This window comes from Eleutherodactylus coqui, chromosome 10, assembly GCF_035609145.1.
Source record: "Eleutherodactylus coqui strain aEleCoq1 chromosome 10, aEleCoq1.hap1, whole genome shotgun sequence".
In the NCBI taxonomy this organism is placed as follows: Eukaryota; Metazoa; Chordata; class Amphibia; order Anura; family Eleutherodactylidae; genus Eleutherodactylus; species Eleutherodactylus coqui.
In genome coordinates, this window is record NC_089846.1 from 2,242,219 (window position 1) to 2,266,247 (window position 24,029).

General features: G+C 47.4%; 2 protein-coding genes across 2 annotated transcripts in view; one reads left to right on the plus strand and one right to left on the minus strand.

The window, feature by feature from the left end:
- Window positions 1–14,947, minus strand: part of LOC136579946 (putative per-hexamer repeat protein 5) — a 29,154-nt gene extending 14,207 nt beyond the window's left edge. The window contains exons 1-5 of the mRNA XM_066580056.1: window positions 14,819–14,947; window positions 3,645–4,244; window positions 2,346–2,894; window positions 1,665–2,234; window positions 255–1,004 (exon numbers count right to left, since the gene is read on the minus strand). Coding sequence (XP_066436153.1) covers window positions 255–1,004; window positions 1,665–2,234; window positions 2,346–2,894; window positions 3,645–4,244; window positions 14,819–14,947 — 2,598 coding nt within the window. The remainder of the gene's footprint in view (window positions 1–254; window positions 1,005–1,664; window positions 2,235–2,345; window positions 2,895–3,644; window positions 4,245–14,818) is intronic.
- A 565-nt stretch (window positions 14,948–15,512) lies between these two features.
- Window positions 15,513–16,349, plus strand: LOC136579947 (olfactory receptor 2C1-like). The gene has a single exon (XM_066580058.1). It carries the CDS (start codon window positions 15,513–15,515, stop codon window positions 16,347–16,349), a length of 837 nt encoding a protein of 278 aa, XP_066436155.1.
- Window positions 16,350–24,029: the final 7,680 nt, after the last annotated feature.

Genomic DNA, 24,029 nt, shown 5'->3' on the forward strand with positions numbered 1-24,029 from the left:
CTAGCATCAGTCCCCTTATTGGTCAGACTTCTGGCATTAGTCCCCTTATTGGTCAGACTTCTAGCATCAGTCCCCTTATGGGTCGGACTTCTAGCATTAGTCCCCTTATTGGTCAGACTTCTAGCATTAGTCTCCCTATTGGTCAGACTTCTAGCATTAGTCACCTTATTGGCCAGACTTCTAGCATTAGTCCCCTTATTGGTCAAACTTCTAGTATTAGTCCCCTTATTGGTCAGACTTCTAGCATTAGTCACCTTATTGGTCAGACTTCTAGCATCAGTCCCCTTATTGGTCAGACTTCTAGAATCAGTCCCTTCATTGGTCAGACTTCTAGCATCAGTCCCCTTAGTGGTCAGACTTCTAGCATCAGTCCCTTCATTGGTCAGACTTCTAGCATCAGTCCCCTTATTGGTGAGACTTCTTGCATCAGTCCACTTATTGGTCAGACTTCTAGAATCAGTCCCTTCCTTGGTCAGACTTCTAGAATCAGTCCCTTCATTGGTCAGACTTCTAGCATTAGTCCCCTTAGTGGTCAGACTTCTAGTATCAGTCCCTTTATTGGTCAGACTTCCAGCATTAGTCCCCTTATTGGTCAGACTTCTAGCATCAGTCGTCTTATCGGTCAGACTTCTAGCATTAGTCACCTTATTGGTCAGACTTCTAGTATCAGTCCCTTCATTGGTCAGACTTCTAGCATCAGTCGCCTTATTGGTCAGACTTCTAGCATAAGTCTCCTTATTGGTCAGACTTCTAGCATTAGTCCCCTTAGTGCTCAGACTTCTAGAATCAGTCCCCTTATTGGTCAGACTTCTAGAATCAGTCCCCTTTTTGGTCAGACTTCTAGCATCAGTCCCCTTATTGGTCAAACTTCTAGAATCATTCCCCTTATTGGTCAGACTTCTAGCAGTAGTCCCCTTACCGGTCAGACTTCTAGAATCAGTCCCCTTATTTGTCAGACTTCTAGCATTAGTCCCCTTACTGGTCAGACTTCTAGAATCAGTCCCCTTATTGGTCAGAGGTCTAGCATTAGTCCCCTTATTGGTCAGACGTCTAGCATTATTCCCCTTATTGGTCAGACTTCTAGCATCAGTCCCCTTATTTGTCAGACTTCTAGAATCAGTCCCCTTATTGGTCAGACTTCCAGCATTAGTCCCCTTATTGGTCAGACTTCTAGAATCAGTCCCTTCATTGGTCAGACTTCTAGCATCAGTCCTCTTATTGGTCAGACTTCTAGCATTAGTCCCCTTATTGGTCAGCCTTCTAGAATCAGTCCCGTTATTGGTCAGACTTCTAGAATCAGTCCCCTTATTCGTCAGACGTCTAGTATTAGTTGCATTATTGGTTAGACTTCCAGCATTAGTCCCCTTATTGGTCAAACTTCTAGCATCAGTCCCCTTAGTGGTCAGACTTCTAGCATCAGTCCCCTTAGTGGTCAGACTTCTAGCATCAGTCCCCTTAGTGGTCAGACTTCTAGCATCAGTCCCCTTAGTGGTCAGACTTCTAGCATCAGTCCCCTTATTGGTCAGACTTCTGGCATTAGTCCCCTTATTGGTCAGACTTCTAGCATCAGTCCCCTTATGGGTCGGACTTCTAGCATTAGTCCCCTTATTGGTCAGACTTCTAGCATTAGTCTCCCTATTGGTCAGACTTCTAGCAGTAGTCACCTTATTGGTAAGACTTCTAGCATCAGTCCCCTTATTGGTCAGACTTCTAGAATCAGTCCCTTCATTGGTCAGACTTCTAGCATCAGTCCCCTTAGTGGTCAGACTTCTAGCATCAGTCCCTTCATTGGTCAGACTTCTAGCATCAGTCCCCTTATTGGTGAGACTTCTTGCATCAGTCCACTTATTGGTCAGACTTCTAGAATCAGTCCCTTCCTTGATCAGACTTCTAGCATCCGTCGCCTTATTGGTCAGACTTCTAGCATAAGTCCCCTTATTAGTCAGACTTCTAGCATTAGTCCCCTTAGTGCTCAGACTTCTAGAATCAGTCCCCTTATTGGTCAGACTTCTAGAATCAGTCCCCTTTTTGGTCAGACTTCTAGCATCAGTCCCCTTATTGGTCAAACTTCTAGAATCAGTCCCCTTATTGGTCAGACTTCTAGCAGTAGTCCCCTTACCGGTCAGACTTCTAGAATCAGTCCCCTTATTTGTCAGACTTCTAGCATTAGTCCCCTTACTGGTCAGACTTCTAGCATCAGTCGTCTTATCGGTCAGACTTCTAGCATTAGTCCCCTTATGGGTCAGACTTCTAGCATTAGTCACCTTATTGGTCAGACTTCTAGAATCAGTCCCCTTATTGGCCAGACGTCTAGCATTAGTCCCCTTATTGGTCAGACGTCTAGCATTATTCCCCTTATTGGTCAGACTTCTAGCATCAGTCCCCTTATTTGTCAGACTTCTAGAATCAGTCCCCTTATTGGTCAGATTTCCAGCATTAGTCCCCTTATTGGTCAGACTTCTAGAATCAGTCCCTTCATTGGTCAGACTTCTAGCATCAGTCCTTTTATTGGTCAGACTTCTAGCATTAGTCCCCTTATTGGTCAGCCTTCTAGAATCAGTCCCGTTATTGGTCAGACTTCTAGAATCAGTCCCCTTATTGGTCAGACTTCTAGCATCAGTCCCCTTATTGTTCACACTTCTAGCATTAGTCCCCTTATTGGTCAGACGTCTAGCATCAGTCCCCTTATTCGTCAGACGTCTAGTATTAGTCGCATTATTGGTCAGACTTCCAGCATTAGTCCCCTTATTGGTCAAACTTCCAGCATTATTCCCCTTATTGGTCAGACTTCTAGCAGTAGTCCCCTTACCGGTCAGACTTCTAGAATCAGTCCCCTTATTTGTCAGACTTCTAGCATTAGTCCCCTTACTGGTCAGACTTCTAGAATCAGTCCCCTTATTGGTCAGACGTCTAGCATTAGTCCCCTTATTGGTCAGACGTCTAGCATTATTCCCCTTATTGGTCAGACTTCTAGCATCAGTCCCCTTATTTGTCAGACTTCTAGAATCAGTCCCCTTATTGGTCAGACTTCCAGCATTAGTCCCCTTATTGGTCAAACTTCTAGAATCAGTCCCTTCATTGGTCAGACTTCTAGCATCAGTCCTCTTATTGGTCAGACTTCTAGCATTAGTCCCCTTATTGGTCAGCCTTCTAGAATCAGTCCCGTTATTGGTCAGACTTCTAGAATCAGTCCCCTTATTGGTCAGACTTCTAGCATCAGTCCCCTTATTGTTCACACTTCTAGCATTAGTCCCCTTATTGGTCAGACGTCTAGCATCAGTCCCCTTATTCGTCAGACGTCTAGTATGAGTTGCATTATTGGTTAGACTTCCAGCATTAGTCCCCTTATTGGTCAAACTTCTAGCATCAGTCCCCTTAGTGGTCAGACTTCTAGCATCAGTCCCCTTAGTGGTCAGACTTCTAGCATCAGTCCCCTTAGTGGTCAGACTTCTAGCATCAGTCCCCTTAGTGGTCAGACTTCTAGCATCAGTCCCCTTATTGGTCAGACTTCTGGCATTAGTCCCCTTATTGGTCAGACTTCTAGCATCAGTCCCCTTATGGGTCGGACTTCTAGCATTAGTCCCCTTATTGGTCAGACTTCTAGCATTAGTCTCCCTATTGGTCAGACTTCTAGCAGTAGTCACCTTATTGGTCAGACTTCTAGCATCAGTCCCCTTATTGGTCAGACTTCTAGAATCAGTCCCTTCATTGGTCAGACTTCTAGCATCAGTCCCCTTAGTGGTCAGACTTCTAGCATCAGTCCCTTCATTGGTCAGACTTCTAGCATCAGTCCCCTTATTGGTGAGACTTCTTGCATCAGTCCACTTATTGGTCAGACTTCTAGAATCAGTCCCTTCCTTGATCAGACTTCTAGCATCAGTCGCCTTATTGGTCAGACTTCTAGCATAAGTCCCCTTATTGGTCAGACTTCTAGCATTAGTCCCCTTAGTGCTCAGACTTCTAGAATCAGTCCCCTTATTGGTCAGACTTCTAGAATCAGTCCCCTTTTTGGTCAGACTTCTAGCATCAGTCCCCTTATTGGTCAAACTTCTAGAATCAGTCCCCTTATTGGTCAGACTTCTAGCAGTAGTCCCCTTACCGGTCAGACTTCTAGAATCAGTCCCCTTATTTGTCAGACTTCTAGCATTAGTCCCCTTACTGGTCAGACTTCTAGCATCAGTCGTCTTATCGGTCAGACTTCTAGCATTAGTCCCCTTATTGGTCAGACGTCTAGCATTATTCCCCTTATTGGTCAGACTTCTAGCATTAGTCCCCTTACTGGTCAGACTTCTAGCATTAGTCCCCTTATGGGTCAGACTTCTAGCATTAGTCACCTTATTGGTCAGACTTCTAGAATCAGTCCCCTTATTGGCCAGACGTCTAGCATTAGTCCCCTTATTGGTCAGACGTCTAGCATTATTCCCCTTATTGGTCAGACTTCTAGCATCAGTCCCCTTATTTGTCAGACTTCTAGAATCAGTCCCCTTATTGGTCAGACTTCCAGCATTAGTCCCCTTATTGGTCAGACTTCTAGAATCAGTCCCTTCATTGGTCAGACTTCTAGCATCAGTCCTCTTATTGGTCAGACTTCTAGCATTAGTCCCCTTATTGGTCAGCCTTCTAGAATCAGTCCCGTTATTGGTCAGACTTCTAGAATCAGTCCCCTTATTGGTCAGACTTGTAGCATCAGTCCCCTTATTGTTCACACTTCTAGCATTAGTCCCCTTATTGGTCAGACGTCTAGCATCAGTCCCCTTATTCGTCAGACGTCTAGTATTAGTTGCATTATTGGTCAGACTTCCAGCATTAGTCCCCTTATTGGTCAAACTTCTAGCATTATTCCCCTTATTGGTCAGACTTCTAATATTAGTCACCTTATTGGTCAGACTTCTAGTATTAGTCCTCTTATTGGTCAGACTTCTAGTATTAGTTGCATTATTGGTCAGACTTCCAGCATTAGTCCCCTTATTGGTCAAACTTCTAGCATTAGTCCCCCTATTGGTCAGACTTCTGGCATTATTCCCCTTATTGGTCAGACTTCTAGCATTAGTACCCTTATTGGTCAGACTTCTAGCATTAGTCCCCTTATTGGTCCGACTTCTAGCATTAGTCCTCTTATTGGTCGGACTTCTAGCATCAGTCCCCTTATTGGTCAGACTTCTAGCATTAGTCCCCTTATTGGTCAGACTTCTAGCATTAGTCCTCTTATTGGTCGGACTTCTAGCATCAGTCCCCTTATTGGTCAGACTTCTAGCATCAGTCCCCTTATTGGTCAGACTTCTAGCATTAGTCCCCTTATTGGTCAGACTTCTAGCATCAGTCTTCTTATTGGTAAGACTTCTAGCATTAGTCCTCTTATTGGTCAGACTTCTAGCATTAGTCCCCTTACTGGTCAGACTTCTAGCATTAGTCCCCTTACTGGTCAGACTTCTAGCATTAGTCCCCTTATTGGTCAGACTTCTAGCATTAGTCCCCTTATTGGTCAGACTTCTAGCATTAGTCCCCTTATTGGTCAGACTTCTAGCATTAGTCCCCTTACTGGTCAGACTTCTAGCATCAGTCTTCTTATTGGTAAGACTTCTAGCATTAGTCCTCTTATTGGTCAGACTTCTAGCATTAGTCCCCTTACTGGTCAGACTTCTAGCATTAGTCCCCTTACTGGTCAGACTTCTAGCATTAGTCCCCTTATTGGTCAGACTTCTAGCATTAGGCCCCTTATTGGTCAGACTTCTAGCATTAGTCCCCTTATTGGTCAGACTTCTAGCATTAGTCCCCTTACTGGTCAGACTTCTAGCATTAGTCCCCTTATTGGTCAGACTTCTAGCATTTGTCCCCTTACTGGTCAGACTTCTAGCATTAGTCCCCTTATTGGTCAGACTTCTAGCATTTGTCCCCTTACTGGTCAGACTTCTAGCATTAGTCGTCTTCTTGGTTCTTTACTTTTTAAAAGTAGTAAAACCTAAACGAGATGCATCTGATACCTCTGTTATCCCACTACCTACAAAATGAAATTGGCATCATTTGTGCTGCACAGTGAATGCTGTAAAAGCGATACCTTCCAAAAAATTGCAATTAAATGTTTTTCATTTCATCCACTGCAGTGGCCCGGCTTGGTATTACAGGCATTGAAGTGAATGGGGATTTGGTCTGCAATACCAAGCCTGACCACTACAGTAAAAACAGAGCTGTCTGCTTCCTGCAGACATCAGCCCAGTGCATGAGCACAAAAGCCCAGAGAACAGCTGATCGTGGGGGTCCCTGGCAGCAGACCCTCACTGATCGACTAGTGATGGCCTAACCTAAGGATGGACCGTCAAAGGGTTGTGAAGCTGTATTTTCCGGGCGCTGCCAATGGAGCCGCACTCTATAGAGCTGTTGGGAGATCCTTGCTTCGTTTCCGCCTTCATATAGCACATACAGCCACCACTTATGTCGGCAGGTTTAGGGTTACTGACTCCTCGGTGCTGACGGCTATACATCAGGGAGCTGTCGGTCTGCGGGGAGGCGGCTCTGTGCATTGTGTATGTAGATATAAGGCAGCTGCTGGCAGCCGCAGGTGGGGGGGCACATCCTACAGGTAAGACGCTGATCCCGCCGGCGCAGCCGCCGCTCTGAGGGACATCCGTGCATTTGGCTTAATATTTAAACGAAACGTCAGTATTTTTTATTGTATATTGGGTTTATGTCTCATGTAAATATATTTGGCGCAAAACTTGGTCGCCATAAGTGCAGTTTTAACCCCCAAGTGACAGAATTAGTTTCAGCCTTGAGAGCCGGTTAACGTCTTCCCCGCAGTGGTAACTCTTAGCCTAGGGTCACACTGGGTGGATTGCCGTCGGAAATCTCGCGGTTTGGCCGCAGCAAAAACCGCGAGATCTCCGCCAGCAGAGCCGCCGCGGTTTAAGCCGCGGCGGCTTTGAAGCCGTCCGGCCGCTCGCTCTTCCGTTGCGGCCGGCGCTCCCATAGAGGAGAGCGCGGCCGCAGCGGAGTGAAAAAAAGAATGGACATGCTGCTTCTTTTGAAACCGCGGCTGCGGCGGTCGCAGCCGCGGTTTCAGCCGGACATTCCGCAGCGGATTAGCCGTCCCGTGTGGACGAGACTTCTGAGAAATCTCGTCCACATGGCTGGCTAATCCCGAGCTTAGCGGCCGCGGGCGGATTTGCCGCGAGTGGATCTGCTGCGGCAAAACCGCGGCAAATCCGCCTAGTGTGACCCTAGCCTTATATCTTCGGCAGTGTCGCTGGGTGTCGCCTTGTGTTCCGCCGGACGAGTTCTACTTTCTGTAGGAACCAATTCCGGGTCCACAAAACGTATTCAGGAACCTTGGGGGGGGGGGGGGGGGGGGGGGCGATGGAAGAAGCCGCGCCACCGCTGCTGTAGATATCGCGTCCCCTTTGCGCCGCCGCCGTTACGTTATGACATCACATTTATGGGGTTTATTACTTTTGCACAACATAAAACTGTTCCGGGACCGCAGCGGTTTAGTCTTCAGGCGCCGGCGCCGGATCACGCCTGTTTTTGTGGACAACGTGCAGATTTTATTGGTACATTTTGAGGTTTTTGCCTAATTATTTTTATTCCTGTTTTGGGGAAAACGGCTGTTCTGGGACCGAATTCACTGCGCTGAATAATGTTTTGTAGTCCGGGTTGTTATGGACGTGGCGATGCAGTGATGTGCGGGGGCTTCGCTCTTTACACAGAACCTTACATTTATCCACATTGACCTCCATCCCCCCCCCCCCCCCCCCGGTTTATCTCGCAGTGTTTGTAGCCGCACATTGTCCTCCGTTGTATTGATTATATTGTATAATTTTGTGTCATCTACAATTATTGATATTTTGCTGTGCAGCCCCTCTATCAGGTCATTGATAAATATGTTGAACAGAATGGGGCCTAATACTGAACCCTGTGGCCCCCACTAGGAACGAGGGCCCAATCAGAGTATGATACATTTATTACCACCCTCTGCTTTCTATCTCTGAGCCAGTTCTTTACCCAATTACACACGTTTTCACCCAATCCGAGCTGCCTCATTTTATATATCAGCCTATTATGCGGCACGGTGTCAAAGGCTTTAGAGAAATCCAGATATACGAGATCGATAGACTCTCCCGGTCCAGCCTAGAGCTTACTTCATGGTAGAAGCTGATCAGATTGGTCTGACATGATCGCCCCCTCATGATCCCATGCTGATGAGGAGTTATTCCCTTATTCTCCTTGAGGTATTCTTCGATGGCGTCTCTCAGAATCCCCTCCAATATTTTTCCCGTTACTGAAGTGAGACTTACTGGCCTGTAGTTACCAGGCTCACTTTTGGACCCCTTTTTGTATATTGGAACCACGTTGGCAATGCGCCAATCCAATGGTACAACCCCGGTCTTGATATTATCCACAAATATTGGATATAGCGGCCTAGCTATCACATCACTTAGTTCCCTTATGACCCTTGGGTGTATTCCATCTGGGCCTGGTGATTTATCGATTTTAGTCTTCTGTAATCGTTTCCGCACTTCCTCCTGCGTTAGGTATGAGATATTTTGTGAGGGGTTCATTTTATTCCCCTGCATCTCGTGTGGCATTTCCTTTTTGTTTGTGAATACGCTTGAAAAGAAACTATTTAATAGATTTGCCTTCCCTCCATCATCTTCAATGGTTTCTCCTGCATTATTTGTTAAAGGGCCAGCGCTCTCCCTGCAAATCCTTTTGCTGTTAATATAGTTGAAGAATAGTTTCGGGTTGTTTTTGCTCTCTTTGGCGATCCGTCTTTCCGCCTCCTCCTTGGCAGTTTTGATCTTTCCTTTACATATGTTGTTTTTTCCCTGTATGATTTTAGCGCTTCTTCGCTGCCTTCTTGCTTTAGCAGTTTGAACGCTTTCTTTTTTTCGTTTATTGCCCCTCTTACCGTCTTGTCGAGCCACATTGGTTTCCTTTTAGTTGAGATTCTTTTATTTTTAAAGGGAATGAACTGCTCACATGAGGCGATTAGGATCCTTTTAAACTCCTCCCATTTGTCCTCCGTACTGATATTTTTGAGGATGTTGTCCCAATTAATGTTACCAATTAGTTCTAAGCTGATCACATGTTGCCTTACTAAAGTTTAGTTTCCTTGTCTCTCCCTGATAAGGCTTCTTATTGATTGACAGCTGGAAGTTGATTATATTGTGGTCGCTGTTCCCCAAGTGCCCCTCAACCTGCACCCCCTTTATTCGGTCTGGTTTGTTGGTTAGTACTAGGTCCAGAATGGCCCTCCCTCTTGTTGGTTCCTGCACAAGTTGGTTCAGGTAATTGTCTTTAATTACTCTCAAGAACTTATCACCCCTGTGAGATTTGCAGGTTTCGTTCTCCCATGTTATATCCGGATAATTAAAGTCCCCCATGATAATTACTTTGTTGCGGTTTGACTCCTCTTCTATCTGCCTTTATAATAAGGTTTCAGTTTCTTCTGTTGCTTTTGGTGGTCTATAGAAGACCCCTATCAGGATTTTGTTATTTTTTTCTCCCTTTATTTCTACCCACAGAGATTCCACCTGTTCACCTCCTGCCGCTATATCCTCCTGTAGCCTCGGCATTAAAGGGGTTGTCCCGCGGCAGCAAGTGGGGTTATACACTTCTGTATGGCCATATTAATGCACTTTGTAATATACATCGTGCATTAATTATGAGCCATACAGAAGTTATTCACTTACCTGCTCCGTTGCTGGCGTCCCCGTCACCATGGTGCCGTCTAAATTCGCTGGCAGCTTGCTTTTTTAGACGCGCTTGCGCAGTCCGATCTTCTCCTCAGCACGAGCCGCTTCAGTGTGTTAGCCGCTACAGCTCTTCTGCGCATGCGCAGATGAGCTGTAACCTCTCGGGAGCGCGCTTGAGCGGCCATTCTGCTACCATCCTCTGTTAGAGGAAGGTGCAGAAACTTCAGCAGCCCAGCCGAGCGGAGACGAGAAGCCCTGCCTAGAAGCCGCCCATGTAAGTGAGGGGCGGGGGTGATGTGTTAGCCTACCACCCTGCCCCGTAGCCCACCGCCCTGCCCCGTAGCCTCCCGCTGTGCCCCCGATGCTGCCGCCGTGCCCCCGAGCCTCCCGCTGTGCCCCCGATGCTGCCGCCGTGCCCCCGATGCTGCCGCCGTGCCCCCGAGCCTCCCGCTGTGCCCCCGATGCTGCCGCCGTGCCCCCCGAGCCTCCCACTGTGCCCCCGATGCTGCCGCCGTGCCCCCGAGCCTCCCGCTGTGCCCCCGATGCTGCCGCCGTGCCCCCGATGCTGCCGCCGTGCCCCCCGAGCCTCCCGCTGTGCCCCCGATGCTGCCGCCGTGCCCCCCGAGCCTCCCGCTGTGCCCCCGATGCTGCCGCCGTGCCCCCGATGCTGCCGCCGTGCCCCCCGAGCCTCCCGCTGTGCCCCCGATGCTGCCGCCGTGCCCCCCGAGCCTCCCGCTGTGCCCCCGATGCTGCCGCCGTGCCCCCGATGCTACCGCCGTGTCCCCGATGCTGCCCACCGTGCCTCCGGAGCCTGCCGCCGGGGCCTATACATACATACATATACGCATACATGCATACACTCGCATACACACACATACATGCATACACACACATACATACACATACATGCACACACACACATACATATATACACATGCACACACACACATACATATATACACATGCACACACACACACATATATATATACACACACACACACACACACACACACATATATACAAACACGTGTGGGTGTATATATATATATATATATATATATATATATAATGTGTGTGTATATACACTCACGAATACGCGTATGCGTATACTCGTACACACGTATACTATATATATCTATCTATCTATATATATAGATATATATATAAAATGTGTACACGCATATATACACACACATATATATTTAGGTGAAAAAACTATTTCATCTAAAACAGTGGAAAGTGAATTGCAGGGAGGCATTACAGCACCTTCTGCTGAGAATTCAGCACTGGACAGCTCCCTCCTATTACGAAGCCTGGATTACTTATGCAGGGGGAAAGGATCAGCACTGGACAGCTCCCTGCTAAAACGAAGCGTGACCGGCGTCTCGGGAGCGAGCACGTCGGGCTGAAACAAGCGCAGGGAGAAGAAGCGGCGGCCATCTTTGGGAAACTTTTTATAAGTTCATGAAACGCCAGAACTGTAAGTAGGAACCGGCTTTAAAAGCCATTTACATTGGTACTTAGTATTGTATACTGAAGAAGGGGGACTGGGCAAAAAAAATATTTCACTGCTGCCTCGAGACATCTCCTTTAAGTACGATTTGACGTACAGACATACCCCTCCCCCTTTCTGGTTCCCACGGTCTCTTCTGAAGAGATTGTACCCCTGTAAATTCACCGCCCAATCGCACTTATCATCAAGCTATGTTTCCGTTATTCCAACTATATCATAGTTTTAGTCGGTCATTTTCGCTTCAAGCTCACCCACTTTACCGATCAGACTTCGTGCATTCGTGGTCATATAATTTATATGGTTGTTTTTGTTCTTTAAATTCGTTTTTTGCTAATGGTCCTATTGGCTGATCTATCAGTTCTATCTGTACTAACCCCACCCCCTGCTCGACCCCCATTCCCCTTGCTTGGACCTGGGTCGCTAGCTACACTGGCTACCCCACTATTTCTCATTTTACCCTTCCCCCCAGTCCCTAGTTTAAACACTCCTCCAGCCTTCTAGCCATCTTCTCCCCCAGCACAGCTGCACCCTCCCCATTAAAATGCCGCCCGTCCCTATGGTAGAGCCTGTAGCCAACAGCAAAGTCAGCCCAGTTCTCCAGGAACCCAAATCCCTCCTTCTTACACCAACTCCGGAGCCACTTGTTTACCTCCCTAAGATCCTGCTGCCTTTCTAGTGTGGCTTTAGGTACAGGTAGTATTTCCGAGAAAACTACCCTGGAGGTCCTCGCCCTGAGCTTGGCTCCTAGGTCCCTGAAATCATTTTTGAGGGCCCTCCATTGACCTCTAACTTGTTCATTGGTGCCAACGTGCACCATGACTGCTGGATCCTCAGCAGCCCCTCCCAGTAATCTGTCAATCCGATCCGCGATGTGTCGAACTCGAGCGCCAGGAAGACAACACACCGTTCGACGATCCCGATCTTTATGGCAGATTGCCCTCTCTGTCCCCCTAATAATTGAGTCCCCCACCACTAGGACCTGTCTAGCCTGCCCTGCGCTCCCCGTCCCCGTCTCACTGGAACAGTCATCTCCCTGGCGTTCAGAGGACATGTCGTGCTGCAGCGGTGCTGGCTCTGTAATGGCATCCCCCTCATCTGCCAACGTTGCAGACATGTTGGGTTGTGCCAGTTCAGGACCAGCCTCCCGGATTCTCTTCCTTCTATCCCTCCTCCTGTCACCCAGCTGACTGCCGGCTCCCCCTGCTCTTCCCTACTACCATCCGCCCCCGCCTCTACCCCAGCGAGTGCCTGCTCAGTGAGCACCAAACTCCTTTCCATGATGCCAATGGCTCTCAGTGTTGCCAGTTGCCCATTTAGATCCAGGATTTGGGCTTCTAAATGTGCGACGTGCACGCATCTTGCGCAACAGTCTGCACCCTCGATCGGCTGATCAAGGACCGCTCACATTGCACAAGTAGCACACTGGATGGCAGTGCCAGGCATGGAGCTCATCCTAATGGGGATCTACAATTTACTTGTGGAAGTAGTGAAGATAGACTTGTTCACACTCCGCTCACACGCTGCCACCTATGCGCAACCGCTCACACTCCACCGCCCGTGCGCTACCGCTCATACGCTGCCACCTATGCGCAACCGCTCACACTCCACCGCCCGTGCACTACTGCACACACTCCGCCGCCCGTGCGCTACCGCTCACATGCCACCTTTATTTTTTTTCTCACTCAATCACCCAATCCTGCTGCACCTACACCTTGCACACAGACACTTACACACTCACACTCTAATACCCCTCACTTAGTCACAGACACACAAACACCCTGGGACACACACTTAGGTTCACACACACACACTGGAAGGATAATGTTCTCATCCCTCGCCCCTATACCTCTTTTACTGCACCCCAAGACTTTATTAGCTTTTGCAGCAGCTGCCTGGCATTGGTTACTCCAGTTAGGTCTACAGCCCACTAGTACCCCCAGGTCTTTTCCCTAGCAGTACCCCATTTAGTGTATATTGGAGACATCCGTTTCTCCTGCCCATGTGCAGAACCTTACATTTATTCACCATTCCCCACCCCCGATCCCCCGGCTTATCTCGGTCCGTTTGTAGCCGCACATTGTCCTCCGTTGTATTGATTATCTTGTATAGCTTTGTATCATCTGCTAATACTGATATTTTACTGTGCAGCCCCTCTATCAGGTCGTCGGTAAATATACACGCTGATGAGGGGGGATACCGCTGTTTCCCTTGAGGTATTCCAGCATGGCACCCCTTGTGTAAGGGGAAAAAAGTTTAAAAATATTTTCTGTAAAAACGTTTAGATGCCACGGACTGCAACAGCTGCAGCATCTGTGGGGTTAAATTGTGTAGAGGAGTAATTAGATAAGAAAGCCCTCATCATTTAATTCATTTTTCTGGGGAAAAAAACCCTCATATTTGACAATCAGAGAGCAAATATGATGGGATAACATGAACAAAGTTCATGTTGGGGTGGGGGGGCAGTGAGAACAGAAGAGAGAATCACAGAGCTTCCCCCCACCCCCCCTCTGCCGTGGGCTAGTCCGACTCCCCCCCCCCTCTGCCGTGGGCTAGTTCTACTCCCCCCCTCTGCCGTGGGCTTGTCCGATTCCCCCCCCCCCTGCCGTGGGCTAGTCTAACCCCCCCCCCCCCTGGGCTACTCCTACTCCCCCTCTGCTGTGGGCTAGTCCCCCCCCTCTGTTGTGGGCTAGTCCTACTCTCCCTCTGCTGTGGGCTAGTCCAACCCCCCCCCCCTCTGCCGTGGGCTAGTCCTACTCCCCCTCTGCTGTGGGCTAGTCCTCCCCCCCCCCTCTGCTGTGGGCTAGTCCTCCCCCCCCCCCTCTGCTGTGGGCTAGTCCTACTCCCCCTCTGCTGTGGGCTAGTCCCCCCCCCCTCTGCTCTGGGCTAGTCCCCCCCCCCCTCTGCTCTGGGCTAGTCCTACTCCCCCTCTGCTGTGGGCTAGTCCTCCCCCCCCCTCTGCTGTGGGCTAGTCCTACTCCCCCTCTGCTGTGGGCTAGTCCTCCCCCCCCCTCTGCTGTGGGCTAGTCCTCCCCCCCCCTCTGCTGTGGGCTAGTCCTACTCCCCCTCTGCTGTGGGCTAGTCCCCCCCCCCCTCTGCTCTGGGCTAGTCCCCCCCCCCCCCTCTGCTCTGGGCTAGTCCTACTCCCCCTCTGCTGTGGGCTAGTCCTCCCCCCCCCCCTCTGCTGTGGGCTAGTCCTACTCCCCCTCTGCTCTGCACAACTGACTGAAAAGTGACAGCAGTAAATTCAGTATTCCCAACCCATATTCCAGTGGCTGCAGCTCTGGTTCGGTGGGAGCTACCAACATGCTTATGGTGCCATTTTAAGGTCAAGAATCTTTACTTTAGAATTACATAAAGATGGTAGAATGAGTTCTGTTCGTCCGACTCTTACATCCCCAGTGACTGGCGTTTTTAGTCTTTAGAGCCCCTTTTGCTGTTCTGACCGGCTGCAGACATGATGTACAGCCGGACAGCAGCTTCTAACGGTGGTCCTGAGGGGTCTCACCCCATGCTCATGGACAACGGCCTCCAGCTCACTAGTATTCTCGGATCTGTGCTGCAGCCTTCTTCTTCACTTTCCACCAAAGACTTTCAATGGGGTTCAAGTCAGGTGACTTTGACGGCCACTCCACAATCTTCCAGGATGACTTCTGAAGCCTTGGTGGACTGTGAGGTCTGCTTGGGTTTCTTATCCTGTTTGAAGGTCCGATGATGCTTGGGCTTCAGATTCCTAACAGAGGACATGACGTTCTCCTAAGATTTCCTGATATGTGATAGAATCCATCTTGTCCTCCATCATCAGACGCCGCCATGCTTCAGGGGGTTCTCTTCACTGTCTACTTCATGCTTCTTTCTCCAGGCACTCCACTGATATAGAGGCCCAAAAACTGTTTCAAACAGCTGAAAGTTTGTTTAATGTAGCTAATAAACCAGATTAATAATGGGGAGATAATGCTGATTGCATCTGTAGACATATTTCCAGTCCACAGCCCCTTACACATGGCAGCCATCCATCTGACCATTGTAGCCAACTGGGAATCTACCTTGTATGCAGATTGTCAGTCCTATTTGTGAGAGAGCTAGTAAGCCCGCCACTGCTGTGGCCCCTGCTTTAAGTCTGTGACGTGGTAACTACTCTGCCCTAACAAGTCCACTTTGCCTCCTCAGCATGGTTCCCATCTTCCATAGCGGGTCTATTGCATCACACAATCGGTCCCAGTTTACAGAATTCGTTCTGCTTGGCATTGCCTATGTCTCCCATTGGAAGCTTCTCTCTTTGACAGTCTTTTTGGTGGTCTTCCTCATGACTATGATTGGGAACAGTGTCATTATTTTGGTGGTCAGACTGAATATTTCTCTTCAAACACCCATGTACTTTTTCCTATCAAAACTTTCCTTTGTCGAACTCTGCTTTACCTGCATTACGGTACCGAACATCATATACGGGATCATAAGGGAAAGTGGAGCCATCTCCTTCTCGGGTTGCATAGTCCAAGTCTATCTCTTTACATTACTGGCCACTGTTGAATGCATCCTGCTGGCCGCCATGGCTTGTGACCGCTATGTGGCCATCTGCCGGCCTCTGCGTTATACGGTCATAATCAATAGGATGGTGTGTGCATATCTTGCCATATTTGCCTGGTTGAGTGGGGTTCTAAACTCAACCATCAATACCGTGGTCACCTCCAAACTGAATTTCTGTGGCTCGAATACCATAGAGCGTCTCTATTGTGAAGTCCAGCCTCTGATACGTCTCTCCTGCTCCGACACCCACCTCAGCGACATACTTGCCACCGTTTCAGCAGCTTATTTTGGAGTCGGCGGTCTTGTCTTCATCCTTACATCCTATCTCTTTATCCTAGTGGCCATTATGAAGATGCGAAGTAGAAGCAGCAGACACAAAACCTTCTCCACCTGCACCTCACACATCACGGTTGTCGTCCTGCACTTCGGGGCGCTCATTTTCATGTACCTTCTGCCTACTGATGGGTCTTCGCAACAGATGAACACAGCGGTTTCCATGATCTACTCTACGGTGTCTCCTCTGCTGAACCCCATCATTTATAGTCTGAGGAACCATCAGGTCATCGGAGCCGTGAAGAACATGATGAGATGCAACTATTCACTAAAGTCCTCCCATTCTTGAAGAGCTTTCTAGGGCTTAATATCGACATTTTCCGTTACATTGACCACAGTCTGAGATTTTAGCTCAAAAACACAAATTACCTAGATTTTTTTTTGCCCAGCGTCCAATAGAAAACCCCAGAAATGTGTAATAAAGTCAACTATTCCAGAATCGGTGGTAGATTGAGAATCCAATTATTCAAACCATAACGTGAACCGTTATCGGCATTATTGTTGGATGATAGAAGTGCGATTGTTCTCAGTGAGAGAAACCAAGTCATCTTGTCAATAGGAGACCTTATAATGGCCGACAAAAACACATGATGGTAATGCGAGCTTTCAGACCTTCTTCAGGCTTAAATTAAATAGATCCGAAGAGGTATATATGTATGTCTGACCAGGCACAGACATGATGTCATTGATTTGCACTTAGTAGAACACCACAACAGAAGCGCACGCTGTGGAACGCTGGGTACATCTCCAAAGCTTCCCAATGTCATCTTATTACTTGTATATTGGGGAGTTATTTAATAGCGGCAGAACAAATTTTTCATCCCCAAATACACAGAGTATCATCATCATCCTCAGCAGCCGTGATCTTTTTATTGTCAACCTCTTAAGGATCCAGCAGTATATGGCACTTGGTCCTGGGCTTTAACTCCTTAATGACCGGCCCATAGTCTTTTTATGTCCTCACTTGCTGGGCCTTATTCCCTGAGGACGTAGAAATACGTTTCCTGTAGGGATTAAGGCCCTGCAAGCTGAGGACGTGGCAGCTCCATGCTGCCGGCTCCGGGAGGTAGCCGGCAACCTGGAGCTGCCATTTCGGGCCGCGGGTCCCCTCACCCGGTCACATGATCGCCGGCATTTACCGAATGCCGGCGATCATATAAAAGTTAGTAAAAAGTTTAAGAAAGTGAAAGATTCAGCTGCCCCGGCGGATCGGATCCATCGGGGCAGCTGAAAATACTCACCCACCTTCTCCACGATGACCGGCGGTGTCCCAGCCTCCAGGTCCCGACGTCATACATCGGGAGCTCGCTCAGAAGGTGCGCGCGGCCCGGGAAATTAAAAAAATTCTTCTGCTCCTGGCTCCCATGTGTAGCCGAGAGCAGAGGGATGTCACCGGGAGCTGCTGTATGCGGTTCCCGGTCACATGATCACTGCTATCCAATGGATAGCAGCGATCATGTAAAGTAAAAAAAAAGTTTAAAAAAGTTAAAAAAACAGAAAAAAAAGTTTAAGTTTCATCTCCCCTCATGGATCATATCCGTGGGGGGAGATGAAATAACGTACCTATGGCACCGCATTTATCCGTGGAGGTCACCGCGGCTTCTGTGCATGCGCCCGCCGCCAAGATGGCGGACGCATGTGCAAAAGGCACAGATTGCCAGGGTAATTTAAAATCTCTCTGCTCCTGGCTACCAAATGTAGCCGAGAGCCTGGAGATTTCACCGGGGCCTGGTCACGTGATCGACATTTTCCAATTGAAAACAGCGATCACGTAAAAGTAAAAAAAGTGAAAATTTCACCTCCAATTACAGATCCGATCCATGAGGGGAGGTGAAATTACTTACCTAAGGCCTCTGGTGATGTCCCCCGATGGGATCTTTATCCACGGACCTTTCCCCAACTTTGGCGCATGTGCCCATTAGCAAAATGGCGGACGCAAGCGCAAAAGCTGTTGAGGGCCCTGGAAATTCAAGGTCTCCTTGCTCCTGGCTACTAAATGTAGCCAAGAGCCTGGAGCAGTGACCGAGGGCCGCAGTGAGCGGTCCCCGGTCACGTGATCGCCGTTATCCAATAGATAATGGCGATTACGTAAAATTTAAGACACAGTTGAAATTTGATGCGCCTTTCCTTTTGAGTCCCGTTGTGCATACGGTCATAATATTAAGGCCACAATGGGTATGTCTCTGAAAACGGGACAAATGGGGGATCCATTTTGGGGTGAACTTTTTCATTCTTATGTACGCTGTACAAAAAAAATGTTTTTAAAATGACACAACTGCCAAAAAATTTAAATCGTAATTTTTTCCATCTGCTTTGCTCAGATTCATTCAAAAACTGTGGGGTTAAAATATACAGTACACCCCTAGGTGTATGCGTTAAGGGGTCTAGTTTTCAAAATGGGGTCACTTGTGGGGGTCCTCTGTTGTTTTGGCCGCTCAAGGGTTCTACAAGTGGGCGATGGGGCCTAAAACAACTTCAAGCAAAAGGTCTGTTCTAAAAGCCACCGGCTGCTCCTTTCGTTTTGGGCCCCGTTGTGAATACGGACATAATTTTAGGGCCACAATGGGTATGTTTCTGAGCACGGGATAAACGGGGGGATCCATTTTGGGGTGAATGTCTTCATTCATATGTGTGCTGGACAAAAAAAAACAGGTTTAAAAGTGACATGATTGCCAAAAAAATGAAAATCGTAATTTTTTCCTTCTGCTTTGCTTAGATTCATTCAAAAACCGTGGGGTCAAAATACACAGTACACCCCTAGAGAAATTCGTTAAGGGGTCTAGTTTTCAAAATGGGGTCATTTGTGGGGGTTCACCATCGTTTTAGTCCATCAAGGGCTCTACAAGTGGGCAATGGGGCCTAAAAGGCCTTAAACAAAATGACTGTTCTGAAAGTCACAGTCTGCTCTTTTCGGTTTGGGCCCCGTTGTGCATACAGACAGAAGATTAGGGCCACAATGGGGGTGTCTCTGAACACAGGACAAAACGGAGGGATCCATTTTGGGTGCAAATACGCATTTTCATGTGCACTATAAAAAAAATCTTTTAAATGGCATATTTGCAAAAACATGAAATTTTATTTTTTCTCCTCTAAATTGCATTAATTCCTGAAAAAATCTAATTCTGTGAGGTAAAAATCCTCCGGACCCCTCAGTAAATACATTAAGGGGTGTAGTTTTTAAAATGGGGTCATTTGTGGGGGTCTCTATCATTTTGACACTCATGAGCCTTTGTAATCTTGGCTTGGTGCAGGAAAATAAAGTGCTCCTCAAAATGCTGAAAATCAATGTTAAATTTGCACGTCTCTTAAATGGTTAAAAAAAACTTTTTCAAATGTGCATCCAGAATAAAGTAAACGGATGGAAATATATATCTTATCAAGAATTTGTACAGTCTGTTTGCACATATTTGAGATATCGCAGTTGAAAATGTGAAAAAATGAATTTTTTTTCAAAATTTTCCCAATTTTGGTGCTTTTAATAAATATACCCAAATTCTATCGGACTATTTTCACCACCTAAATGAAGTACAACATGTGGTGAAAAAACAATGTCAGAATCACTTGGATATGTAAAACCTTTATGGAGTTATGCTATGTCAAAGTGACACATGTCAGATTTCCAAAATTTGTTCTGGTCATTAAGGCGCAAACAGGCTTGGTCACTAAGGGGTTAATACAATGCAGGATTAAAGTTCCTGCAGGAGCAGCTCAGGCTCCGCCCCTGTTCTTGGTTGGCATGCATACTGACCTCTCTCCTTCGCTGTAATCCACGCCCGTGCCTCCGCTCTGCCCTAGCTGCTGAGACTTCAGTGGCGTAGTGCGCATGCGCCTTGAGGATCGTTACTCCCACAGTCATGTGACCTCAAACGCTGTGGAGGTATCGATCCTCAAGGTTCATACGCAGTACGCTCTGTGAAGTTGGAGCAATGTTGAGGGGCGCGGGGGCGGGGTTTACTACGGCGCCTGCGCGGGATTACAGTGAAGAAGAGAAATCAGTCTGCATGCCAACCAAGAGCAGGCGCCGCGCCAAGGAAACGTCTAACGCTCTTATTTTATTACAGCGCAGGAAAACTTCACAAGCAGATTGTGAAGTTACCGGATGACAAAACCGAAGAGCGAGAGGGAAATCTCATTGGCTCTAAGGGTTTAGGAAGATAGCGCTGTAGGGTACAATAAGTGTCTGGTCCAGGGGAGCCTTAAGGGGTTAATGACATACATTTCCCAAAAAGGACCCATTTCTATAATTATTAGTTGCATTAATCACCAGTTCTATGACAGCAGAAGTAATGCTCCGAATACCCAGAGGGCCGCTCTCACCCGGAGGACAGAGGGGTGCAAGGCTCCATGATATTCTCCATGTCTGGTTGGGACCAGATAAGCGCAGTGAGACCGCGGCCAACCGTAAGAAGAAAGACGTGAGATCGTAACAATGTATATAAGGAGATGCATTATAACTGGGTGAGTCCAGACCAACGGTGAGACCTAAAGAGACATCCAACATCGGAGGAGCAGGGACACCTGCAGGGATCGCGGCCCGATATCACGCTCGCCAACAGGCAACGCTCCCGCAGATCTCAGGAGCTTGTATCTCACCTTGCATCACTTCAGGGAAGCAGCGATCCGAGAGCACGCTCCAAGATACAACGCCCCAAGATACAACGCTCCAAGATACAACGCCCCCCGCATCATCTGTATGACCCCATTCAAACGCACAAATCTCAACATTTTCTAGACCGCCTGAAAATATATAAAATAACTGAAGATCAAGGAAATACTCCGTTTTATATAGTGATTATTTTTTTAAACAATTTCTTTTTATTAAGTTTGAGAAAAGCCAGGATATAGTGACAGATTGGCCACGCAGGGCCTACATAGATGTATAAGCAGTTGTAAATTGGTGATTATACCGTGGTATTTGTATTCTTCACACGTTTATTTCGTTTCTCACTTATCCTTCACTGGCTAAGGTTCGGGTGATTTGGGGGGGGAGGGTAGGTGGGGGGAAAGGGTGCAGTACGGGTGAAGTGGGGGTTAGAAGGGTTAGGCAAGTAGGGGGGGGGGTAACAACAACAAAATAACGTAATACATGGCAAGCATATTGTTTGTTCACTCAATGGGGGTGGGAGAGAGAGTATTCTAAGTTATGCTTAGGTATCTGTTTATTCTATTGGTTAGCTAGGTCGCTTCTGCTTTCCCGGAACCCAATCCACGGCGTCCATAGGGATGTAAACTCATCTCTCGTTCCGTTTTCCCAGGCCAGCATTTCTTCAAAACAAAATATTTGAGCTATTCTATCTAACCATTGAGCCAGCTGTGGTATCTGTTTTTCCCTCCAGTAAAGTGGGATGAGTAGCTTAGCCGCTGTTAGTAGAATAGTGGGTAGACTTTTGTTGGAGGGTCTGAATCTGTCTGTGGGCAGCCAGAGCAGAACCTCTTCTGGCCTGAAAGAAAATGACGTATGGCAGATTTTATTAATGTATTCTGTAACCGACTGCCAAAAGGGTCTAATCTCCCTGCAGTCCCACCATATGTGTAATGCATTTCCTTTCTCACTTTCGCATCTCCAGCATCTGTCCGAAGTCTCAGGTTTTGTTTTGCATATGGCTGTTGGGGTTCTATACCATTTGGACAGAATTTTATATGAGTTTTCCTGGATTCGTACACATTTGGAGAAGCCATGTGAGTTTTTTAATATCCGAAGGGTGTCCTCTTTGGTGAGGTTAATCCCCAGTTCCCTCTCCCATTCCCTAAGGAACCAGGGCTTCTCCGGTGCTTTTTGTAGAAGAAGGCCTTTATATATTTGTGTGACCAGTCTCCTTGGGCGCAGGCGTAGCGTGGTATATGTCTCGAACCATAGTGGTTCTCTAAGTTTGCCATAATTAGTTCTCTGGAGCTTCAACAGAGAGTGGTAAAGTGCCGCCTTGCCCAAAAAGTCCAGGCCGAGGTTTGCAAATTTCGTATCAAGTTGGGCTAGATTAGTGAGTTTGGGTCCTTCTAGGATATCAAAGATCGTGAGTCCTGTGAGCTTATCCCAGATCCCCTCTTTTTTGTTGCATGGGCCATTAGCAAGGATAGCTGGAATTAAGGTCGCAGGGGTCATCGGAGGTAGGGAGTCCCTCTCTGCCAGTTCTTGTCGTATTAACCGGAGGGTTTTGATTGTGCTTTTTGTGATAGGGCTGTACGTGTGGCATTTGCCTAATGGGGGGCCGTTTGACCAAAGCAAAACTTGGTTGGTCGTGCCTAGCATGTTTCTCTCTGCGCTCAAAGTGGGAGAGGTCACCCCCGGGTCCGTCAGGGAGATCCATCTAGCTATATGTATCGCTCTATGGTACATTTGTAGGTTCGGTAGCCCGGCGCCTCCTTGGGGGCGCTTCTGGATCAAGTAGGAGAATGCCAGGCGCGGCTTTCGTTTATCCCAGATGAATTCTCTGATTAATCTGTGCATTTGTGTAAAGTAGAAATTGGGGACCCCTATGGGAACTGCGTTAAGTACATAAAATATTGGTGGCAAAATGTAGGTGGATATTAAGTTTTTCCTCCCAAGCCATGATATTAGTGGTAAGCTAAATTGTTTGAGTTGGTTTTTGATTTTTTGGAGTAGAGGTATATAATTGGCGTCGAATAGGTGGCTGGGGTTATTAGTTAATGATATACCAAGGTACTTTATGCTTGAGGGTGGCCATCTAAATTCGAATTTCTTTTTTAGGTAGTTGGTAATGTGTGATGGTGTGGAAATGTTGAGGGCTTCTGATTTGTCATAATTGATCTTGAAGTTGGACAGCCTGCCGAAAAGACCAAACGTCTCCAAGAGCGCCGGGAGAGCTTTCTTTGGGTTTGTCATTAGGACTAATAGATCGTCCGCGAATGCTGCGGTGGTATGGACAGTGTCTCCTATTGTGATGCCTTTGATATCTGGATTTTTTCTAATTTTTTGGAGTAAGGTTTCCATAATTAGTGTGAATAATGTGGGAGAGAGCGGGCAGCCTTGTCTGGTTCCGTTCTTTATAGGAAAGGATTTTGACAGTGTGCCGTTGATTTGGATCCTCGCTGTAGGTTCGGAGTAGAGTGTAAAGATGGCCTTGACTAGGGTCGCTGGGAGACCAAATTTTATGAGGGTGTGTTCCATGTATTCCCAACTGACCCTGTCAAAGGCCTTCTCTGCATCAGTAGATATTAACATCAGTGGTATCTTATTAATCTTGGCGTGGTGTATAGCGTGTATCGCCCGTGTGGTATTGTATTTTCCTTCTCTTCCTTGGACGAAGCCTACCTGATCTGGGTTAATCAGTTTGGGGAGATAGGGGGCTAGCCTTTGAGCGATCAATTTTGCCCAAAGTTTTATATCCGTATTTAATAAGGAAATGGGGCGATAATTACCACAAGAAGTCGGGTCTTTCCCTTCTTTGGGAATCAACGCTATGTATGCCTCGAGAGACTGTCTGGGTAGGGGTGAGCCTGCGAGGAGGGAGTTACAGAGTTTTGTGAGGTATGGAACAAGTATCTTCGCAAATTTTTTATAGTACATGATAGGGAGCCCGTCAGGACCCGGGCTTTTCCCATTAGGGATCGAGGTTAGGACTCTGGTCACTTCGTCCTCGGTGACTTGTTGTAGCAAAGATGAAGTTTCCTCCCCAGACAGTCTCGGGAGATCTAATTGATCTAGGAATGTTAAAGTCTCGTCTGTGTTTATATTCGGTTCTGTCTGTAGGTTGTATAGTTTAGTGTAGTATTTTTCGAACTCTTTGGTCACTCCTTCGTTACATGTCACTATGCCTCCCGTGGGGGTTTTTATCTGTGAAATGAAGGCTTTTTCTTTTTGTTTTTTAATGAGTCTCGTCATCATCCTTGAGCCTTTATCTCCGTGGATGTAGATTTTATATCTGGATGTGAGGAGCGTTTTCGCTGTTTTTATGTTTAATACTTGTTTAAGCTTATCTCTCAAATTTTTTAGTTTTTTTAGGGTGTCATT

Coding starts and splice junctions, on each gene's coding strand:
- LOC136579947 (XM_066580058.1), top strand. CDS start 15,513: ATGATTGGGAACAGTGTCATTATTTTGGTGGTCAGACTGAATATTTCT.